The 22,581-nt window shown below is 59.2% G+C and overlaps 1 protein-coding gene across 2 annotated transcripts; it reads right to left on the reverse strand.

Annotated features, from left to right (window-relative positions):
* Nucleotides 1-215: 215 nt before the first annotated feature.
* On the reverse strand, nt 216-8,413 carry Bahd1 (bromo adjacent homology domain containing 1). 2 transcript variants are annotated; one of them, XM_013010272.1, is made up of 6 exons: nt 7,027-8,413; nt 5,320-5,702; nt 4,442-4,601; nt 3,974-4,050; nt 3,334-3,425; nt 216-2,395 (listed from the first exon to the last, which is right to left on the reverse strand). In XM_013010272.1, exons 1-6 carry the CDS (start codon nt 8,411-8,413, stop codon nt 2,206-2,208), a joined length of 2,289 nt encoding a protein of 762 aa, XP_012865726.1. In that variant the 3' UTR covers nt 216-2,205. The 2 variants fall into 2 exon arrangements, with proteins under 2 accessions (XP_012865726.1, XP_012865725.1); XM_013010271.1 differs by having other exon boundaries at nt 3,334-3,434.
* Between the last annotated feature and the right edge of the window lie 14,168 nt (nt 8,414-22,581).

A 22,581-nucleotide genomic window follows, 5' to 3' on the forward strand; every position in this document is an offset into this window, starting at 1 on the left:
GCTGTGGCTCAAGTAGTAGAGAGTCCAGAGTTCAAGGCCCACGACCGACCAAAAAAAATAAAAAGTCAATTTCAACTTCCAGCCTCCTTTTTTTTGCCCTCAGTGAGCAACTACAAAGGTAATCATGAGGACCCCTGAAATAAGAACGGTGAATGTCCCTATGTTTACATGCCCCCCCCAAAAAAAAAGACAGGACACACAAGAAATCATCCTTTTCTAGATCAATACAATTTCTCAAATTTACTTTTTTCTTAAAGAAGTACTTCTAATCTCTGTCAAAAGGGAAGTGAGGAAAGGTGGCCCTCCCTTGTAAACACTGAAATACAGATCTGGGAAACCAGGATCGACACACACAAAAAGTGCATTTTACAAAATATCAACTAAAATAGAGTTTACGTGGATTATGCTTCCATCGAAATTCTACCAGCTGCATTTTCAGGTTCGAAAAAATATTTCCACATCTAAGAGTTTTAAAAGCGTTAAATTCTGGGCAGCAGCCCCTGCCTCCCATGGGGGGGGGGTCCTGGAACCCTTCTAAGGGGGAGGGAGGCCTCAGCAAACCCCGGAAACAGGAAAGCCCCAGGGCTGGCCCTCCAGGGCTCCCCTGGCCACCACACCAACCCCTTACTGCCCCCCACTTCTTCCAGCTGGCCCCCACTTGCTCTGAACAGCTTATTCAGTACAGAGACCCAAGGCCTTTCCCGCCAGGCGCGGAAGCCCTCTGGCCTCCCCAACCCGATGACCAATCTGGAACAACCCGTTTCTAAGGATCAGAGCAGGGCTCCAGGGCCACTGGGGGCACCCCCAGGATTCTTCCACCTCCCTCTGCGCCCCTGCCAGACTATCTTCACCCAGTGCCACCTCCCAGCCCGCTGGGCCCGCGTCCCCCCTCCCGAGGAGCCAGTGCCACTCTCCTTGGCTTCTGTTTTGGGGTGGATGAGTAACCAGTTTCCCGACACCCGGCCCAAGCCACAGCCCCCACTCCTCTCCTCACCATGCTCTTCTTTGGTACAAACAGGAAATAATCAGGCCTCCAGCCCCTCTCGAGAGAGAGCCGGGGCCAGGGCCTACCTAGGCCAGGGGAGGACGACAGGGTGGTGGGCGTCCTAACCAGTCAAGATTAACGGGGCCTCTGGGCAGCAAGAACAAAGTGAAAATGCAGGTCCTCAGCTCCCAGCGAGTGGCCGCAGCTCAGCAGGTCTGTGGACTGATACAGTGTTGATTCTCACTGGGATGGGAATTAGTGCAATCTACAAAAGACTAGGGGAAGGGGAACCGCCAAGGGGAGCCACAGCACTCCTTTGGTTTTGATTTCGGGTGGGTGTGGCTTCGAGAGTCCCGCGTGAAGTTCTGCAGGAGGTTTCCCAGGACCTCCAAGTGTAAGGCAAGAGGAAAAATCTTCAACGAATCAGGTAGCAATTCTCCTTGCCCCTGCCCCCAAGCCCTCCCGGACACAAGGACGAATCCCAAGTCCACCAGGCAACCTTCTGCGAAGCCAGACCTGCTGCGTGTCCCTCCAGAGAGGCAGACAGGAGGCTTGCTGCCACAGCCGGCCGGCCGGGACTTCCAGGGCCGGGTCACGTGGACCCAGCGCCAGTGGCTACCGCAGGGGCAAAGGAGCGAAGCGAGGGCAAGGCCCCGAGTCCAGGAAGAGGAAGTCGACGCTCTGGAAGCTGGACTGTGGCTCTCCACGCTGCGAAGAACAAGCCCAGAGCTGCGCTAGGATGGGGAGCGCCTGATCCAGGCTGACAGGAAGCAGAGGGTCACAGTGGGTGAGGTAAAGCTGGCTCCGCTCCCCTGGGAGGGCCGGGGTGGGGGGTGGGGCGGGGAGGCCGCAGAAGGGTCTGTCTGGTTCTGGAAGGGCCTTCCCCTTCCCCCTCGCCCCTACCCTTCCTTGGTGCATGTCGCTCAGCCTTGGCCCAGCCTCAGGGAAGGCTGAGTCTTCAGGAGTCTCCACCCAGGGCACGGCAGAGAGGCACCCTGGGCCAAGCTGAGGGCGCTGATTTTGTACCTGGCCTCTCCCTCCTCCCCTCAAGACCCAGAACCCACGGGGGGCCCTGCCCTCCCACCCCCTCCCAGGAAAACCACAGGCCGGCAACCTCAGGACCCCGTGGCCCCTTAAACCAAGTGCTGTGCTTCAAGCAGTACCCCCAGCCCCACTTGCCCGAGGGCAGCCCCCCCCCCCCCCGTGTGGGCATGAGGACGCTACTGAGGGTTCTTGAGGATGCGGCCATGGCGGAAGTCATAGACATGGCGGCAGAGGAACACCAGCTCTGGGTCTGTGTCCTCGGGCACGGTGCGGTGTGGCGGAGTCGAGTAGTCCGAGGATGGGGGCACCAGCGCCGTCTTCCGGCTGGGAAGGCCCTCGCCCCGGCGCTTGGCCATGGCACAGAATCTGCAGCGACAGACCACGCACTGTCTTTACCCCAGCCATCTTCGCAGGGAGACAGATCCCCTTCCCCGCCCTGCACCCCGGGGCGGTGCTGCTCCCAGCCGGTCCCTGCCTGCAAGTGCACCTCTCGGGGGCTTCCCTCCACCTCCACCAGCCGCCTACTGATCATTGCCATCTCCCATAAGGGGGTAGGTGGGTACATGTTGTCTTAAAGAAAAAGGTCAGAGCCAGGCACCGGTGGCTCACACCTAGAATCCTAGCTACTCGGGAGGCTGAGATATGAGGATCGCAGTTCAAAGCCAGCCCAGGCAGGAAAGTCTGTGAGACTTTTTTGGTCCGGTCGTGGGGCCTGAACTCTGGACGCTGTCCCTCAGCTCTTCAGCTCAAGGCTAGCACTCTACCACTTGAGCCACAGCGCCACTTCTGGCTTTTTTTTAATGCTTATGTGGTGCTGAGGAATCGAACCCAGGGCCTCAGGCATGTAAGGCAAGCGCTCTACCACTGAGCCACCTTCCCAGCCCAGTCCGTGAGACTCTTAACTCCAATAAACCACCAGAAAACTGGGAGTAGTGCTGTGGTTCAAGTAGTAGAGCGCTACCCGTGAGCAAAAGTAGTTCAGGGACAGATCCCAGACCTGAGTTCAAGCCCCAGGTCCACCACAAAAACAAATCAAATGGCAGCAGCAGATTGTAGGTAATAAAATTATTTTTTTTTGGGGGGGGGGTCCAGTCCTGGGGCTTGAACTCAGGGCCTGGGCACTGTCCCTGGGCTTCTTTTGCTCAAAACGAGCACTATGCCACTTCTAGCTTTTTGTTTTGATGGTACTGAGGGCTTCATGCATGCTAGGCAAGCACACCACCACTAGGCCACGTTGCCGGCCCGAGCGCTGTAAGTGCGTGAGCGAATGGGTCCTCCGGGCCAGGACAGCAGACACCACCCACCTGCAGTACTCGGCAAAGGTGAGCACGTAGCACTTCTCCTCGATGCAGGCCACGCTATTCTGATCCTGATGGCGTGACGCAAACACTTCATTCTGCAAAGGCTCAAAAGGAGACAGCAGGGGCATGGGTATGGGAGCCGGGAAGAGCGCCCCGCCCCCGTGGCACGGCCGTTCCTCCTGGGCTCCGTTTAACGGCTCACACTGGGTAGAATGACTCCAGCGGGCCCACGTCTCCACCCTGGCTGTCCACCCCCCGGCCAGAGAAGGAAATGCAAATTGTCCCCCATCTTCCCACTAGATGCAGACCCCACGAGAGGAGAGGAAACAAAAGGTGGGCCTGGAAGGCCGTTAGCTTTCAGGGGTGCCGTGGGTAGATGAACAGCTGCTCCTCCCTGCCCACAGCTGGGAGCCATCACTTCCATTTTGGCACCCCCAGCCCTCCAGGGGTGCTGAATATGTCTCTTTAGGTCATTGTTCCCTTTGAGATGTGAATCTGGCGGTGTCCAGGAAAACTCCAGGCCCTTCCCTAGGTTCTCGAGGTCTTGGAGAACCCAGGAAAATACCATCTCATGGCTGTCCTCACCCACATACCACTGTTCAGGGCTACTACACATGGTTTTGCACCCCGCCAGGCAGCTCACCTCGTGCATGCTGGGGCTGCGGCCCCCCTGTAAGTGCTCAGGCCGGTAATACCACAGGAGGCTCATCATCAGCTCCCCTGGGGGACAAGAGAAGAGATCATGGCTAGAGCTGGCAACCCCAGGTGCCCGGAGCAGGCAGAGAGGTTGGCTGGCTGCCTGCCCGCGAGGCTAGACCAACCTCCGTGCCTGGATTCTGCGGGCCGTAGCCCCCGCACCTCCAGCCCTAGCCAAGCATTCAGTGGCCCGGAGGGCACCGGGGAGAGGGCGCTGACAGGTGCCCAGGCACTGGGGGTAGAAGGCGAATAGATGGATCCAACCCAGCCTTCAAGCCTGGCACAGCCTCTAGGGCGCACAGCCGCAGGCGGAGGGGAAGGCAGACGCTGCCGGGAACAGAGGGGGCCTGTGCCGCGCCGAGCTGCAGGCACGGGCTGACCACGGCTCAGAGCCCCTGGCCTGAGGGAGGGGTACCTGAATCGGGGTTCTCCCAGAGGGCAGAGATCTTGGCCACATAAGGTGTGGATGTCTTTCTTGGGCCTGACTTGAGGAGGACGGTGTCCCGGACGCGGATGGTCTCCCCATGCCGCTCGACTGCCTGGTAGCTCTTCCGGATGGCTGGTTCCGGCTCATCCTAGAAGACGAACCCACACCACCACTGGGCTTTCACAGCACAACGTGCAGTGAAGGGGAAAAGGGGGGGGGGAGGAGGAAGGGAGGGAGGAGTAGAAGGAAAGAAGGAAGACAGGAAGGAAGGGAGGGAGGGAGGTCTAACCACTCTTCATGTCTAAGCACTGGACCTTTTAAGCCCGGCTTTGAGCAAGGACGGGGGGCGCAATAGGAATGGAACGGGACCGGGAACAGGGTGGGAAAACAGCGCAAAGCTCTGTTCCGCTCCACTCCCTGGCGGCGGGTCTCTCCAAGCACGGCAGCACCAGCGAAGCGCGCCTGCTCCAACGGGACAGCCGCGCTGGAACCTTAAGCCGCCACTTTAAATGGCTCAGCCTTAGACAAATTGTGTGCCCTGCCGCCAAGTCTCGGCTTCTTCCTTCGTAAGTGGGGGGTAACGATAGGACTAGGGACCCTCATCACGGGGGACAGCGCTGGGGACTCCAGGACTAACACACCGGGTGCTTAGCTTCACTCTGGGGTCAAATTTAAGAAGCGGTGGGTGCGGCGGCACACGCCTGCGTCCCAGCCCTTGGGGGACTGCGGTTGCGAATCCCGGGCTCAAGGCTGGGCTGGGCTACGTATTAGCCATTTCAGCTGACCTTCTTTCCATCCTGCCAGGGTCCTTGCAGCGTGGAGGGGCCTGTCCCCGCTCCCCGGGCGGGCGGGGTGTGGGCACTCACCAGCACGTAGACGGCCTTCTCGCAGGCGGCTCCCACGGGCACCCAGCCGTTGGTGCGGCGGCGGCGGCGGCGGCGGGGGCGCGGGCGCTGGGCCCGCGGCTGCTTGGGGTGACTGGGCCTGCGGGCGGCCTTGCTGCGGGCCGTGTGTCTGCAGCCGGCGCCCGTGCGCAGGCCCGACTTGGAACCGCTGGGAGGCTTGGCACTCTGAGGGCAGGCGCGGGCTACCGTCTGGGGCTCCGAGGTAGGTGTCTGGATGTGGGGAACAGGCTCGGCCGCAGGGGGCACGCTGGGGACAGGGCATCCCAGGAGGGGGTGGGCCGGTGAGGCTGGGTGGCCAGCTTCCGGGAGAGGGAATTCCAGCTGGCCCAGGGACCTGCAGCCCTCTAGAAGACAGGAGAGCGGGGTGAAGGCAGGTGAAGGGGGGAGGTCGGGGGGGGGTAGGGGGCGCAGCTGCCTCCAGAGCCTCCTCCCCACCCAACACCCCAGCCCAATTCCTCATGGGCGGCCGGAAGGCCAGCGGGGCGACAGGAAACACAGGGCCCTCCACAGGGAACTGTCAGCGACTGTTGGGGGGGGTCACTTTCTTCACCTTGGGGAGCGGCCAGCTCTGACTCCGGCTTCCCCAGGGCGGCCAGACTCGGACAGGCCGGGAAGAGTCCCACGCCTGCCACTTACCAGCCACGTGGCCTCAGGCAAGCCCGCGGCCCCTGGCTGCACCGCTAGGCAGAGCTGTAGATGGCCACGCGGCCCTTCCTGGCTGCCTCCCTGGGAACGTGAACTCAGCTCACGAGTACCGGTCTACCACGCAGGGGCTGTTGACTCCTGCTTGGCAGGCGGGGAAACTGAGGCGGGGAAGACTTGTCCCAGGTCACACTGAGAAGTGGAGGGGGTGTGGCTCCGGCTTCGGTGCCTAATTACTCGGCTCGGGCCTCCCCGGTGGTTCTTGGCACATGCTGCTTCCCGTGGCCGTGCTGGCGAGGCTGGGGGGCAGGGGTCTAGGCGTGGGGACTGAGTGGCCCCCAAAGGAAAAGGCCCAAGCAGCAGCTGCTCTCGTTTCTTAAATCTCTAACTCATGCCAGAACCTGAAACAACCAGTCTGGCCAGAACCAAGTGGTCTATAAAAGTTGTTTTATAGACCCCTTATGAGAGGGGGAGGGGAGGGGAGCGGCGGCTGCGACAGGCCTGCCAGCCAGCGTGGCCCGGGTCACCTCGTTTGGACCCAGAAGCTGGGAGGGCCGGCTGGAGGCAGGCCGGGCTGCCGCACCCCGGGGCACAAGCCATTCAGGTGTCTGGGTCCCGTCAGAGCCGCAGCCCTGATCCCCAGCTGCCTTGCCGCGCTCGGCGTGTGTATGCCTGGCCAGGTGAGGCCACGGCCGGGAACCGGCTCTCTTTCGAGGTCTGTATGGCCACAGCACCACGGCCTCAGGGCAGCTGGCACCATTTCAACCCCCGAACCACCGGCTGTCCTCTAAGTGCCCGATGGTCCCGGAACCCAAAGAATGCAGTTTCCCTCGAGGGGACACGGGAGGGAGTTCCGTGTTTAACTCAGCATTTAAGAGTCTACCGTCGGGAATCCCAGCAAGGGGAGGAGACGGCTGCCCCACGCAGGGGGCACTGCTGCTGAAGGCCGTCGCTCTGCCTCCAAAGAGGCCCCTGCCCGGAGCCCAGCCCCGGGGTCTTCTGGGACACCAAGCAGGTCCGCCTTACCTGCTGCGAAAGGCATTCTGTAGGGTGAGCCGCCACAGGCCGTGCCGATGCGGGTGAGAGGCAGGGGCAGCACGCCGCAGATGCTGTAGCCGCTCGCGCCCGTCTTCTCGCTGGGGCAGTAGCGAGACGAGCTCCAGGGGGGGTGCTGGAAAGGGGTGCCTGAAGGCACTGAGCTTGGGGCCAGCAGGAGCCCCTCGGTGGGGGCGGCCACCGGGGACAGCTTCCCCTCGGGGAGCATGGGGCAGGGGGAGTAGCCCCCACACTGCAGCCCGTCTTGGCCACAGTACAGGTAGAAGCTGCCCAGCGCCGTGAGCTCAGGCCCGGCGCACAGGCCGCTGTAGTCGGCGGGGTTGCCGGGCATGGGCAGGGGGGACAGCTGAGGTACAGGGAAGGAGGGCTGGTGCAGTTCCTGCTTGGGGGCCGGCGATTCCTCGCCCGGACGCCCAGGCTCCGGCTTCAGGGCTGCCTGCCCACCCATGAGCAGAGGCAGGTGGGGACGCTGCCCCCCGGGGCTCTCCAGGGCCTTGCTCAGGGGCCCGCAGGGAGTCGCAGATGGCCGGGGCTCGTCTGGATGCTCCTGCCAGCCGGGCGGGCCGGTGGCCTCTCCGGGGTCGGCCCCCTGCCGGGCCTTGGGATAGTTCTTGCCGTTGACCTTGGCCCACTTGGGCCGCAGGACCTTGGGCGCCGGAGGCTCGGTGGATCGCCCCTCTGCCTCCGCGGGGGCCCGAGGGGGCCGGAGGGGCAGCTCCCGCTCGCGGCTCAGCTTCAGGAAGGCGGCTGCGTTCAGGCTGGCCAGCCTCTTGGGCGCGGGGTCTCCCTCTCGGCGGGTGCCCTCCTCCGAGGCTGGCTCGGGGGACAGGTCCCGACTTGCCTCTCCCAGCCGAGGTCGTTTCTTGGAGGCGGCCCAGCCGCCGGGGGCGCGGTCGCGGGCGCGGTGGGAGTCTCCGCGGCCGGCGCGGCGCGTGCCCGCCAGGCTGCCGTCGTCCCGCTCCAGCAGCAGGTTGTTGAGGGCCTCCGCGTTGAGGGAGGCCAGGCGCCGCTTGCGGGGCTGCACCAGGCCGGTGTCCTCGCTGGACGGGGCGGGGCTGGGGGGCCTGGGCAGGTCGGGGGGCAGCTCGTCGGCCTCGTCGGCGCTGCGGGGGCCGCACACGCTTTCCAGGCGGGTCAGCAGCACTTTGCAGGCCTTGGGCTTCTCGGGGACCGGGGGCCGCTTCCGCAGTGGGTAGTTCTTGCGGCGCCCTGTGAGGTGCGCGGGGCTCGCCGGCCGGCTGGGCTCCACGCCCTCGGCCCCCTGCTCCGTGCTGCTGCCTTCCATCTGCAGGGGCTCCTGCTGGTCCGCAGAGCCAGAACTCAGCAAGGACAGGGACTTCCTCCGAGTGTGTGTCATGGGTCCCTCCAACCTGCGGGACACGAGGCAGGCGGTGAGCAGAGCCCAGCCCCACCTGCTTCCCGCCCCAGCCTTGCCCACAGTGAGTCTGTCAGTCCGCCTCTAGTCTCTGTCTGTCTCTAGTCTGTCGCAGCCATGCAAGGGATGTTCCCCTCCCCCTCCTCTGTGAACTGAGGAAGGCTGGAAGCCTAAGCACCAGGCACACCCCGGAGCGGAGGAAGCGGAGGCAAAGTGGACCCCTCTCCTCCTCCTGTTGTCTTTGCTCCTCATGCCAGGCACGACACAGACCGAACAGACGGAACAGAGCGGCGGGAGCCCATCAAGCCCTTCAGAATCACGCCCCCCGCCCCGCATCAGAGACTGGACGCCAACGGTGCGAGGTGCAGAGGGGTGGCGAAGGGGAGCTGTCTCCGGGCGCTGGGAGAGCCAGGTCTACCTGGCCCAGCCTGGCTCTGGCGAGCCCGGGGTTGGGAAGGACTCCGCCAGCCCAGTTCATCTGGTTCGGATTCCAGGAAACATCACCCAAACGAAGCGCGGGCGCCCAGGGGAGACCAGACACACTCAGAAGACGCGCTGCCCGCCCCGCCCGCCCCGCCCCGCCCCGCGGTTCTTGGCAGCCAAGGAGTCAGAAAATGCCTGTGACCAGGCCTAGTCTCGTCACTGTGTGGCAAACACCCTTCGCTACAAACTTGGGGCGACTGGAGCCCCAATAGTGTTGCCATACCGGCAAGGCAGCTCAGAACTGCCTCGGAGGATGGTGCTTGTTGCTCGAGGTCAGAGGTCAGCGCTCTTCACTCTACTCTGCAATCCAAAGCAGAGCAACTGCCCAGTGAGGTGCCAGAGGTGCCAGGGGGAGCCCGGTGACCACCCCTTACCCCAGCAGGCAGGGCTCCCCACGCTCACCCCAGCAGGGCCAGGACTTAACCACGTGAGCCTGAGCCCGAGCTCCCAGGCCGTGCTGGCCGCGTGCTGCACTAACTCAGCTGAGAGCATGTGGGCAACCTTCACCCCTGAGACGGGACTTGGCACACCGGACGGAGGGGAGGGGAGGGAGGACATGCCAGATTCTGTTCTGGCAAAATGGGAGGACTCACTACTGTCCCACGATCTGGCCCCAGGCACGCCAGGCACAGAAGGCGCATCCATTCATTCCCAAAACCCCAGGCCTCCCCTGGGCCCCCTCAGAGAGCCTTTCTTCCTGCATCGGGGTGGCCGGCTGTCCCAGCTGGCTCAGCGTGCTCATTAGCAATGCCGCCTTCCACCCTCCAGAGCATCCCAAAGGCCAATGTCCTACGGGCCTTGCTCAGACCAGGACGCACAGTGCCAGAGGTGGTGGAGGAGCCAGGCGGAAGCTACAAGCTGCAGCACAGCACAAGCACATCTGTATTTCCTAGAAATGCGCTGAGGTCCGTCCCCCCCCCCCCCCCCCCCCCCCCCCCCCCCCCCCCCCCGCGCACCCCCTCCCCCGGCCCCAAGGAGGCTGCAGGCTGAGAATGAGCAGAGCGTGCAGCTGAGCCGGTGAGATACCCCTCAACAGGCCCCAAGCTCCAGAGTAGTTGGGTCTGGGACCAGCTGGGGCCAAGGCTGAGGTCACCTGGGCTTGCGGCCTTTGAGGACGCGGACATGAGTACAGAGCAGGGGGGGGTGGACAGGAAGAAAGCCAGCGCAAGCCATGCGCGTGGGAAGACAGCCGGTCTGTTCCCCAGCAGCGGGCTGCACAGGGGCTGGCCGATGGGCAGGGCCGGTCTGGGGACACCTGCCTTCGCTTGGATTCTTCTCTCAGCACCTGAAAGTCCCAAGAGGGCACAGGTGGGAGGGAGAGGCACGGCAAATCGTCATCTCTCACTCAGCACGGTCCCTCGGGGGCAGCGCTGCCCCCCGGGGGACATCACACACATGGTCCAATCCCAGACCAAACCAGCCCCGGGAGCCTCCTCCTAAACTCCCCGGAATCTGCCAACCTGTCACCCACTAAAAACACCCCAGGTCATCAGAGCACGTTGCACAACAACTCCCGGCTTTCATGTGTCCTGTCGGGAGGCGAGCCTGGGGTCTGCTGCTGTGTGGGAGCTTGTGTGAGTCACGCTTTGAAGCGCCTGTGAGAATCTTGGCAGTGGCTTCTCCCTGGGGTGGGGCTGGGTGAAGTGCTCTGGCCTGCCAGGGACCCTCCAACCCGGAGGGGGTGGCCGGGCTGGGCTGCTTGGGGGAAGCCCATCCAGGAGAGCGGCAGGCCTGGCTCCCGTTCCAGCCTGGCCGGCCCCCCTGCAGGCCCCCCCACTGACATGGCTCCTCCGGGAACTTCCTATCACTGCCAGCAAGAGCACCGGGGCCCTCAGCACTGCCCTGCTCCGATCTGGAAGCTCCGTCCTTCCAGGCACAGGTGATCCAGGCCCCTGTGGTAAAGGGTCCTAGGAGGGGCTCCCCCAGGGCAGATTACCTCTCACCTAGCCAGGCCAAACTGCTGATGGCTGGAGAAAACCAGTCTGACTGTCCTGGGCTCTGAACGGCCTCCCTGAGGAGTGGCAGGCCAGGGAGCCTCCCAGCCAGAGACCGGCTGAGCCTCCAATCCCCGCGAGCACGGGCGAGAGCCAGCGGACAGGCCATCTGTACCCCAAGAACACGCCACAGTCGCACGCAGAGGAGACACCAGAGCCCGGCGAGCTGTCAGGGCAGAGCTGGGCCTTGGTACTGCCTGAACCCGGGCTGGAAGTTGTCCCCACAGAGGAAGAAAAGGCTAAGTGGGCCTGTCTTCCCACGCACAGCACCCCACCCCAACTTCTCCAGCAAGGGAGGTGGGGCGGGGGTTGGCCCGAGGGTCCCAGTGAGGAGCAAAGGGAGGTGAGGGTAAGGACCTCAAAAGCAGGGCAGAGCACAGATTACTCTGACAAGCAGCTTGACGGGGGGGGGGGGGGGGGGGGGGGGGGGGGGGGGGGGGGGGGGGGGGGGGGGGGGGGGGGGGGGGGGGGGGGAAGGGAGGGAGGAAGGGGGAGAGAGAGAGAGAGGTAGAGGGAGAGAGGGAGAGGCCCCTGGCTAGTGCCCTGCTCTGCTCTTACCCCCAACACTCATCCTGGGGCTCTCAGGGCGAGCTGCTCTTCCAAACCCTCTCCTAGAGGCTTCTGAACGCTGCACTTGAAACTTTGTCTTCAGTGGAAGGAGAGCGGTCAGGGATCCTGAGTCAACAAAGGTGTCACCTGGTCCAGAGCCAGCCAGGCCACCGAAGCCACCGCCTTCCAATTCCAGCTGATGTCACACAGTTAGCCCGGGAGGGGTTTCCCGACTCTGCTACCAGGTAAGAAGAGCAGCAGGAGCACACAGGTGCGCTCCCCTCTCCTTCAGACTGAGTTGCTGTCACTTCAGGGGGACAGGGGTGAGGCGCTGCCAAGGCCGTGCGGTAAATCCAGGTAAAGGTGCTGAAGCTCTTAAAAACCAAAAGCAGAAACCACCAAAGGTCTGAGGCAGGCGGACCCGGCTCTGGCTTTAGCTCAGGGGACACCACGCAAGAGGTCCTGGGTTCCAATCCCAGCATGGCAAAAGAAGAAATGCTGGCACTGCTCCTTGTGAGCGACCAACTTCCTATTCTCAGAACCGGAGGTTCCTCACATGGAAGGGAAACACTTACTTCCAGACGGTGGCGGGGCTGTGGCCCCACAGAGCAGCACCCCCTCCCCCTGCACACGCCCCCCAGCAAGAGCTCGGGCAGCTGCAGTGGAAAGCCAGCCTCGCGGGCGGGCCGGAGGAGGCCCCAGCCTGCCTGCGCCTCAGCTCTGCTGCCGCTGTTCACAGGAACTCGCGAGTGTCCCGCAGCAAGGGCGGAGCACGCGTCCCTCGTGGAGCCCGTGTGGGGTGGACGGGCTGTGTGCGCTCAGCACTCGGCCTGGCGAGAGCGTGAGTGCAGACCCAGACTCAAGACGGGGTCAGGGGGCGCACCACGGGCTCTGCCGGCAGCACCTCACTGAGGGGTCACTGCTGGCATCCACGCAGGGCAGAAGTCTTGGTTCCAGGAGCACAGGGCTCTGACCCTGGGCACTGCCCAGGAAGAAACCAGTGGCTTTTGCCACCAGCCCCACCTCCCTGGTGCCCACTCTGCCTCCCTTGTGTCAGACACTCGATTCACCATGCAACCGCAAGAACTGGCCTGACCCACCAGGACACACAGCGTTGATTTTGAGCGTCTCAAAAGCCTAAGTGGTAGGCGGGCGCCAGTGGCTCACACCTGTGATCTTAGCTACTCAGGAGGCTGAGATCTGAGGATCTCAGTTCAAAGCCAGCTCTGGCAGGAAAGTCTGGGAGACTGCTACCTCCAATTAATCACCAAAAAGCTGGACATGGCGCTGCGGCTCAAGTGGTAGAGCCCTAGCCTTGAGCAAAAAAGCTCAGGGACAGTGCCCAGGCCAAGTTCAAGCCCCAGGAATGCCCCTCCAACATAAAAATAAGTAGTTAGTGGCCACCCTTGGAGCCTGGGGGGTCGGGGGAGCGGGGAGTCATTAGTCCAGCAAACGCTGCTACCTTTGGCTACTCCTGGTACGGACAGCCTAGCCTAGCCCCAGAACTGTACCCAAAGAAGCAGAACCTCCGCTTACTTCCAGCTCCAGAGCCAACACTAAGGTAGGCAGATCCTTGCTGTAACAATGGACAATTCTAACAAAACTACAGACTCTCTCTCTCTCACTATGTTAGATAAGCAAGTTCAAGGAGATTAACAGCCGGGTACAGGCTGCTCACGCCTGTAATTCTAGTTATGTTGGAGGCTGGGATGGTAGGATTGGCAGTTCAAAGCCAATCCAGGCAGGAAAATCTATGAAACCATAACCTTCAGTTAATCACTTAAAAAGCCCAAAATGGAGCTGTGGCTCAAGTGGTAGAGTGCTAGCCTTGAGCAAAAAAAAGCTCAGGGACAGGTCCTGAGTTCAAGCGCACGCACACAAACGCACGCACACGCGCACACACACACACACACACACACACGCACGCATGCACGCACACACACACACAGACTAAAGTAAGCCTACTGCCCGTGGCTCAGGCCTGTAATCCTAGCTACTCAGGAGGCTGAGATCTGAGGATCAAGGTTCCAAAAGTCCACGTGACTGATTTCCACTAAACTATTCAGAAAAAAGCTGGTAGTGCCATGGTAGCTCAAATGGTAGAGAGCTAGGCTTAAACACAATGAGACTCAGGGACAGCACCCCGGCCGAGTTCAAGCCCCAGAACTGGCAAGGAAAAAAAAAAAGTAACAGCAGAGTTGGTAGAATTTCCTCATACAGTTGGGAACCGCTAAGACTCCAGTCTTGAGGGAGGGCGCTTCCTACAGGTGGGGACCGAGAGTGAGGAGACAAAAAGGCTCCCTCTGAATCTACCAGCTGCAGAGCAGGAAGAGACGGCAAGGGCAGAGGGCACTGTGTTCTGCTTTAAGAAAGAAACTCAACAAACGAGATGGTAACCGTATCCAAAAGAAACCAGTCTTTAAGCCAGGCGCCAGTGGTTCACGCCTGTAATCCTAGCTACTCAGGAGGCTGAGATCTGAGGATCGGGGTTCAAAGCCAGCCGGGGCAGGAATGTCCTTGAGACTCCTATCTCCAGTTTATCATCAGAAAACTGGAAGTGGTGTGGTGGCTCAAGGGGTAGAGCACTAGCCTTGAGCTGAAGAGCTCAGGGACAGCGCCCAGGCCCAGAGTTCAAGACCCAAGGAAAAGAGAGGTGGGGAGGGAGAGAGAGAGAAAGAAACCAGTCTTTAGGGGCTTCCTTTAAAGATCCACATCGCAGCCTCAGGCAATGCGCGCTCCCCTGGCTTCTCCCCCACCCCCGCCCGCACCCCGCACTTCTGGCAAGCAGAAGCCTGAGCACCTGCTGCTCATTTCTCGCTGCATCTTGTGACCTTTGGCTATCAGGCCAACCAGGGCCACCCCCAGGCGACAGCGCACAGGAGACCAGGCGGCTGCAGAGCCTCTGGGCGTGGTCGGGGGCTTGGACTCTAACGTTGGCTTTCCTTGTTTACAGACTGTTGTAAGGATTTGATTAAATAAGAGCGTGTGTGAGGTGCCTAGCGGAGTGCCGGGTGCGCAGAGAGCGCTCAGCCCAAGAACACTCTTCCTTCCCTTCCCCCTGAGAAGTACCACACTGGCTGAGAGACTGGAGTGGGCACTGGGAGAAGATGGGGCAAGACAGTGTGGCCAGCCTGGCCCGGAGCCCAGCACAGGGCAGCGCCCCACACCCGGTGTGGAGCACGCAAGCCCAGTGGGGAGCTGCACTCTGGGAAACTCTTAGCATGACACGAGGATGCGGGGAAGTGCGGTGGACAGAGGCATCTTCTTCCACACTCCCCGCTCAGCTCCACCGATGGGTGCAGCTGGAGGCCTAGAAGCTCCAGCCCAAGGCTCCAGGACCCACCCACCCACCCAGAAGCCTACCCGATCAGGCCAAGCGGTTGAAACAGGAATGGGGGAAGGGCCAAGCAAAGCTCAGGGAGTCCTTGTGTTGCTAATGTGACATCCTCCAAAAACATCTCAACAGGGCTGGGAGCCGGCGGCTCACACCTGCAATCCTAGCTACTCAGGAGACTGACATGTGAGGACTGACGTTTGAAGCCAGCCCTGTAAAAGCCATGAGACTCTTATCTCCCATCAACTACTAAAAAGCTCAACGTAGAGAAAAAAAAAAAAAAAAAGGTTCAGGACAGCGCTCAGGCCATGAGTTCAAGGCCCAAGAGCAACACCAAAACAAAAAAGCAAACAAAAAAATCTCAAGCCAAGCAACGGTGGCTCACGCCTGCAATCCTAGCTACTACTCAGGAGGTTAACTTCTGCGGATCAATCATGGTTCAAAGCCAGCTAGCGCAGGAAAACTGAGAAATCTCCAGTTAACTACAAAAAGACTGAAGTGGAACTGTGGCTCAATTGGTAGAGTATTAACCCTGAGTGAAAACAGCTATATGATGGAGCCCATGCCCTGAGTTCAAGCCCCAGTACCAGCACAAAGAAACAAAGCAAAGGGCTGGGAAGGTGGCTCAGTGGTAGAGCGCTTGCCTCCCATGCATGAGGCCCTGGGTTCAATTCCTCAGCACCACATAAGCAAAAAGAGAGATGTTGGAAGTGGTGCTGTGGCTCAAGTGGTAGAGTGCTAGCCTAGAGCTGAAGATCTGAGGGACAGCACCCAGGCCCAGAGTTCAGGCCCCACCACCGATCAAAAAAGAAAAAGAAAGAAAACCCTCAACAGCTCACCTGGCCTGGTAGCAGCAAAGGAGAGTGAATGGTGATCCAATCACCAGAAAAGTGCCTAGATCCTTACAGCCTGCCTGGGTGTATAGGCCCTGACTTGATCCCTGGCACTTAAAAGAGAAAAGGAGAAAAGAAGAGGAAGAGGTAGAGGAAGAGAAAAAGTTTTAGGCCAGGATTAGTGGCCTGGAAGCCAGCCTGGGGGACAGTAAGACACCTACCTCCACCTCAAAGAGCAGTAACAAGCCTGGCGCTGATGGCTCGCGCCTATAATCCTAGCTACTCAGGAAGCTGAGATCTGAGAATCATGGTTCAAAGCCAGCCTGAGCAGGAAAGTCCATGAGACTCTTATCACTAATAAACCACCAGAAAAAAAAAAACTGGAAGTGGCACTGTGGCTCAAAGTGGTAGAGCACTAGCCTTGAGCAAAAGAGCTCAGGGACAGCACCCGGGCCATGAGTTCAAGACTCATAACTTATAAAGGGTGGAGGGGAGCAGGGCTGGGAAGGTGGCTCAGTGGTAGAGTGCTTGCCTAGCAGGCATGAAGTCCTGGGTTCGATTCCTCAGCACCACATAAGCAGAAAAAAGCCAGAGGTGGCAGTGTGGCTAAAGTGGTAGAGCGCTAGCCTAGAGCTGAAGAGCTGAGGGACAGCAACCAGGCCCAGAGTTCAGCCTCCATGACTGACAAAACAAAAAATAAAAAATGCAGTAACAAGCACGCACGCGCGCACACACACAGACACCTCAAGAGAGTTTGCCTAGCTAGAGGTGCCACCTCCAGCAGTGGCCAGCCCAGTCACGATAGCAGCTCTGCCCCACGACTTTCCAAACACGCTCCGCCCTGAATGTGCCAGCCTGAGGAGCAGACCCACGAGCAGACCTCAACGCCGCACGGCAGGGCCCAGAGTGGCAGCGCTTGGACCTCTCACCTTAAGTGACCAGCATCACCCACAGGATGGGGAAGCTCCGCAGGGCAGGAGAGCCCCAGAGTCAGTACAACAAGTGTACTGAATGAGCAAGGCTTGACACACACAGCCGAAAAACCCCTGACCAAGAAAATGCACGAAACGAAAAGGGTTGCAGATTTCTAAGCTTTTCTGCAGTGCACGATACACACACATCAGCTCCACCAGCTGAGCAGCATGGAATGCTTCCAATGCTTTTCTAGTCCCATTTGAGGAGGAGCGCGGCGTTTCTACCCCAGACAAGAGCCTTCCGACCCACCGCCCAGCAGCGCGCTGTGCCTCGGAAACCTGATGCGGTCCCTGAGTTACATCAGGAAATCTCTCTTCGCACCTCGCAGGCCTCTCCGTGGTCTAGTCTTCTCTCCCAACTTGCCCAGCTACCTGCAGAAACACTCCACTAGTTACTAGCCACACTTGTACCAAGGCAAAGGTCACAGATAGAGGAGGGTGACACCAGCAAGGAAGAAGCAGAGTTGGCACACGAGCGTGCAGGCCCCGGGACTCTTGGAGATGCAGGCCGCAGAGGCCTCGATTGAACAGGACTACTGATGGGGCCTGTGAGGCCGAGACCCAGGCCGGCCTGGCACACGGTGTTCGCCACTGCACCCACCCTCACGTAGCGTCTCATCTGAAGGAGAAGCCACACCTGTCACCAGGCTGCTGTGGATGAGGGCAGAGGTAGGGTACCTGGGAGCCAGCCCCAGAACCCACACGTCCACGCTGACGGGGTGCCAGGGCATTATCACAAGCCTTCTATTTTTTTTCCCTGTTAATTACTGCCATTTCAACACATTACTAGCTCTTCCTGAATTTTCACCACAAAGGAATTGGAAATGTACGACATTTAAATGCCATCTGTGGGCTGGCCAAAGGAACATAAACATCATTTTAAAAAATTGTTTCTATGGCGTCGTGTAGTATCACACACCTGTAATCTCACAACCCGTGAGAGGCTGAGGCAGGAGAGTAGGGAGTTCAAAGCCAGCCTGGCTATGTGGTCGCACAAAAGATTCAATCGAGAAAGCAAGTTTTGCTGGGCGCTGGTGGCTCTCGCCTGTATAATCCTAGCTACCCAGGAGGCTGGATGTGAGGATCGCAGTTCAAAGCCAGCCCAGGCAGGAAGGAAGTCCATGAGACTCTTTTTTTTTTTTTTGTGCCAGTCATGGTACCTGAACTCTGGACCTGGGCACTGTCCCTCAGCTCTTCAGCTCAAGGCTAGCACTCTACCACTTGAGCCACAGCACCACTTCCAGCTTTTTCTGCTTATGTGGTGCTGAGGAATCGAACCCAGGGCCTCATGCATGCAAGGCAAGCACTCTACCACCTTCCCAGCCCCTCCATGAGACTCTTATCTGGGATTATCCACCAGAAAACCAGAAGTAGCACTGTGGCTCAAAGTGGTAGAGCAATAGCCTGGAGCAGATAAGAGCTCAGCTCAGGGACAGAGACCAGGCCCAGAGTTCAAGCCCCAAAAAGAAGAAAAAAACAAAACAAAACAAAACAAAACAAAACAAAACAAAACAAAAAAAAGCAAATTCTTACAGAAACATCGGCTCCAAGTTCCCCCTGAACTCTTCCATGCACTTTTGTTACATACCCCCTTTATGACCTAGAAAGTGGCGGGAGCTCTTAAGTCAAGTGTCTCTGCATGTTTCTTACCCAGAACTTCCCGGCCCCTGTCCTCAGAAGCAATGAAGACCAACAATCTATCACACTTTGCAGACAAGATAGGCTGCCCCTTGGCAAATAAACCCCAGTATTTGCAATTTTCTCTGAAGAATACTTTGCCATTTTTACTCTTTTGCGTATTTGCACCCCCTCACCCTGGCAGGGCCGGGCACCTCCCCACTGCAGAGAGACATCTGCAAACACGCCAGGGTCGCCTGCATCAGCAGCACCCTAACCACCCCGCGACTTCTGCAGAGATTCTCTAAAAGGATATCATCTGAAAAGGATCCACCTCTTATCGCTAAGCCACCTGGGAACGAGAGCTGGCCCCCACATTTTGGACAGGTAGCTCTAGTTGAGAAGGCATCTGTGTCAGAAAGCTGAACACGCTACCCATGGAGAAGAACGATACAGCAAGGCCAGGGAGCGCCGCGCCTCGCCTCGCCTCCCCACACTGCCTAGAAAAGGAACTGAACCAGGAAGAAAATGTCTAACTCCAAATCCTCACTTGGACAGACTCACTTGGTTATTTTCACTCAGGCAAGCTGGTCTCAGAACTCGGCTCTGTGGACAATGAGCCAGACAGAGGCAATCGCGCCCGACCACAGACAGGGGGAATTAAACCGACACACTGGATCCCAAGACAGCATCATTTTTATGGGGGAAAGGGACAGAATGGATTGAATGGCCTTCCTGGAGGGTGTTTCCCACAGGGGAAAGGTGACAACCGTCTCTCCCCGCTCCCAGGACACCACACAGAGTCCTGGATGTGACTCGGATCCTCGGCTTTTGGACCCGAGGATGCTGGTCCGGCTCTGCCGGCCTACACAGGCATCTGCAACCCAGTGCGGCGGCTCAGCCTCTGCCTCCCTTTTAGACATTTTACTGCTCATTAGTGGCAGGACCAGGAGGTGGGCTGGAGAGACATAAAGGAGCTGAAATTCAAACCAGTCCATTTGACTTCAGTGAGGCGCCTCCCATAAAACCGGGCAGGACTCCATCACGGAGACCTCCCCACACCCCCACCTGGGGAGGTCCGTGCCACCTGAGGGATCAGGGGCTGCAGGGTCCCGGAACCCTAGGCGTGAGGAGCCCAGGCTTCTCATTTCCACGCGCCCCTGACTACCTATGATTTCCCCACCTTTTCAGAGTGAAAAGGCATTTCAGCCCCCAGCCAGCCCCCACCCAGTGAAGGCCAGGAGATCTGCAGAGCCCAAGTGTGCTGGGTCTGCCCTCGGGACCCAAACACTCTCTCCATGTCCCTCTAAAGTCCCCCCCCCCCCACACACACACAATGGCAAGTTCACAAAGGAAGTGAGGCTTGCCAGAATGTGCTAGCAAATTCCCATAAATACTTGGGCCGGGGTAGTGCTGCTTATGTAAAATGCTTCCCCATTGAGAGATGCTGCTTTATTTACATTCTTCACAGCCCATTCATAAAAAGGAGGTCCTTTAATGTTGGGGCTGTTCGTATAATGCTCCATAAACTCCCGAAGCTTCAGCTGCCAGCCTTTAGAGTTCAACACAGGCAACTTCTCAACTAGAAACTCCCCCCCACCCTCTTTAATGACTCACCTTGGGACAGGGCACCAAAGCCAGATGTGGCCCGAGCAAGGCCAGGAGGAAACCTTGTAGCCCGCTGGATGCTGGGGCAGAAGGGGGAGGAATGAAAGGAAGTCATTTCTGCAGTGTGAAGGAGCGGGAATCCCTTCGAGTTCTGCTGAAATCTCCTTAGTGGGTGTCGAATGCTCCCTAACTAACTCATTCCTCTAAATATGAAGGAAGGTGTGGCGAGCACTTTCGTAATCCAAAAGAAAGGGAGAGGGGAGAGCCCTTCCTGGGTCTTAGTTTGCACTGTGGATGTATGAACAGGCTTTTCTCTCCTGGATCCAAGTGTTCCAGGAGCACTGGGATTTGCTGGGATGAGGCTCAGGCAAGGCCGGGGACTGGTGGAAGGTCTGGGGCGCAGAGCAGCCCAGGGCAGCGCCCAGGACAGGCACTGGGAGGCAGCTTTTCTCCTGCTACAGGAGGAGGAGGAGGAGGAGGAGAGCAGTAGTAGGGATTTTTCTTGTAATTGACAGGGGAGCGGTCTACATTGCCATGACAACTGTGAGGGGTGGCCTTCCCACTTAAAAGGAAACTGCTAGTCCATTAATCATCAAAATGGGGCACAGAAGGGAGGTCTGGGGGCAAGGGATGGATTCAGAAGGTTTTCTTACCATCTAGCTTCGAGCTGGTCCCCAGTCCCCTTTCCCATTTCCCCCATAGTCCAACCAAGTTCTGCTGGCTCTGGGGACTGTAGCTTTCCTTTCTGATAGCTTTGGGGCTCTGTGGAGCCTCCAAAAGGAACCCTGAAGTCCTATCCATGGACCAGACCCAGTATTATTTTTCTCTTCTGCTCTCAGAATCATGCTTTCTCCCTCATTTACACCGGGACTGAGAAGAGATAAAACATATGGATTCATTTAGCATGGACAACAAGGAAAGTTGCATAAGAACAGCAAAGCCTGGGACAGAGAACCGTCCAGTAGGGTAGGAGGAAAACAGGATTACAGCCCTTTTCCAACTCCTGTCTATATGGTGTCACATGAGCAGCCCCACAGGGCTGGACTCTCCACCAGCAGGAGTCGCAGAAGCAGCAGCCGAATATCCCAGGTGAGAGCCCTCCCCCTCCCCCAATGTGCCCAAGGACAGGAAAGGCCCGAGACCCCCCCCCCAACCTCTCCACACTGAGCACTTCCAGAGAAGCCAAAGGAAAGATTTCCCCTCTGGTCCCCCCAACTCAGCGGCCAACTGCATTTATTCATTCAACAAAACACACAGGGAGACTACAGATGAGGAACACCTGCACAGTCACACAAACCCACACACCTTGGACATTCATATTGTCCCTGCCCCTCAGAAACTTCCATCCTACAAATCCTCTCAAGAAGACACCAGGTTAGAAAATGCAGTGTGTCAAGGGAGGGGGCTGCCTCCCGTGACTGGGAGTGGAGACTTCAGACAAGTGGGAGGAATGGAGAAGGTGGGAGGGGCAGGAGCAAAGGGCAGAGACGCCAGCGTGCAGGGCCTGCCGAGGACAGAGCCTGGGGACAGCACACTGTCTGGGTTGAGACTGCAAGAAAAGGAGAAAGCACCACAAATGTGGGGGGAGAGGGCGGCAGGGGTGCTTTGGGGGGAAATGATCTGCTAGCATGAGTAAGCAGGGAGCAGGAGGCCAGAACACCGCCACAGATGGACACAGGGACAGCCGGGCACCAGAAAGGAAGCAGGGGAGGGAGATGTCACCAACAGAGACTCTCCTTACTGCCTCAACCCCGCAGGGCGCACCCCCTAAACACAGAGCCAACTGGCATGGAGGCTGCTGCCAGCTAAGAAACCTACCAAAGACAAGGTATGTGGTTTTAGCAACTCCGCTTTACACCGTGCAGCAAGACCAGGTCACTCCCTGAGCGCCACCAAAGGCAATCGCGTACAGGTAGCCGCTCAGAGGACACAAAGCGAGATTCTTCAGCCTCTGGATTTAGACATGCAATTAAACTCTCTCAGAAGCCGCTGCAGTCTCCCCAGTGAAGCAACACCCGCCCCCTCCCCACAGCCTCAACTCAACGCAGGCTGGGGGCTGGACCTTGGGGGAGGGGCTGGGGAGGAACATGAGTAACTCCCAGCCCTACTGTGGCAGGGCTGACAGGCCACATTCTCAGGGTAGGTGGACAGCCAACCACGGCACCAAGGTGGGCACCACAGCTCCAAGTGGGGCTTTACAAATGGGTAAACACCACCCAGCTCAGAGCTGCCACCCGGAGACTTGGAGGCACTCACAGCAGGAGCTGGTGGCTCCCAAGTGTCCTCCAGCCGGCCAAGGGCAGTGGCTGTCCCTCCGAGACACGTGGCCCTCTGAGGCCCTGTGCTCCTTTATGTGGAAGACCCGGAGGTGAAGGTGGGGTTGGGGGGGGGACGTCTTGGGTGGCACAAAGGAGAAGAACCTAGCTCTTAATCTCCTGACACGTCTCGCCTGGATTTCAGCTCCGCTTTCCCCTCTGTGGGCGCCTCCTTGGCTCAGGAAAAGTGCTGAAGGCGGTGGCTGAGAGATGGCAGGTGCACCCTTGAAGAGGGGAGTTGTCTGGTCCAACTAGTCTCGAGGTGCAGGGCTGCCAGCCCACAATGGGCACCCCCGGGGCGGGGGACCCCCAGAGATGGCTCCGAATCATCCCCACCCCCACCGCTCCCCGCCGGGCAGGCCCCAGAGAGGCTCACCACCTTGGCCTCCGGTAGGACCTGGGGCCCTGTCACCCCTGTCCAGGCCGGGGCGCACCGTGTGCAC

The sequence above is a fragment of the Dipodomys ordii genome, unplaced genomic scaffold (assembly GCF_000151885.1).
Source record: "Dipodomys ordii isolate 6190 unplaced genomic scaffold, Dord_2.0 Scaffold11, whole genome shotgun sequence".
Classification (NCBI taxonomy): domain Eukaryota; kingdom Metazoa; phylum Chordata; class Mammalia; order Rodentia; family Heteromyidae; genus Dipodomys; species Dipodomys ordii.

Bases quoted from the DNA above. Each gene is read 5' to 3' on its own strand.
- Bahd1 (XM_013010271.1), bottom strand. From the start codon at position 8,413: ATGACACACACTCGGAGGAAGTCCCTGTCCTTGCTGAGTTCTGGCTCT. The intron at 4,602-5,319 runs GTGAGTGCCCAC...TTCGTCTTCTAG, and splicing joins AGAAGGCCGTCTACGTGCTG to GATGAGCCGGAACCAGCCAT. The intron at 4,051-4,441 runs GTACCCCTCCCT...CTTGTCCCCCAG, and splicing joins CTGGGAGAACCCCGATTCAG to GGGAGCTGATGATGAGCCTC.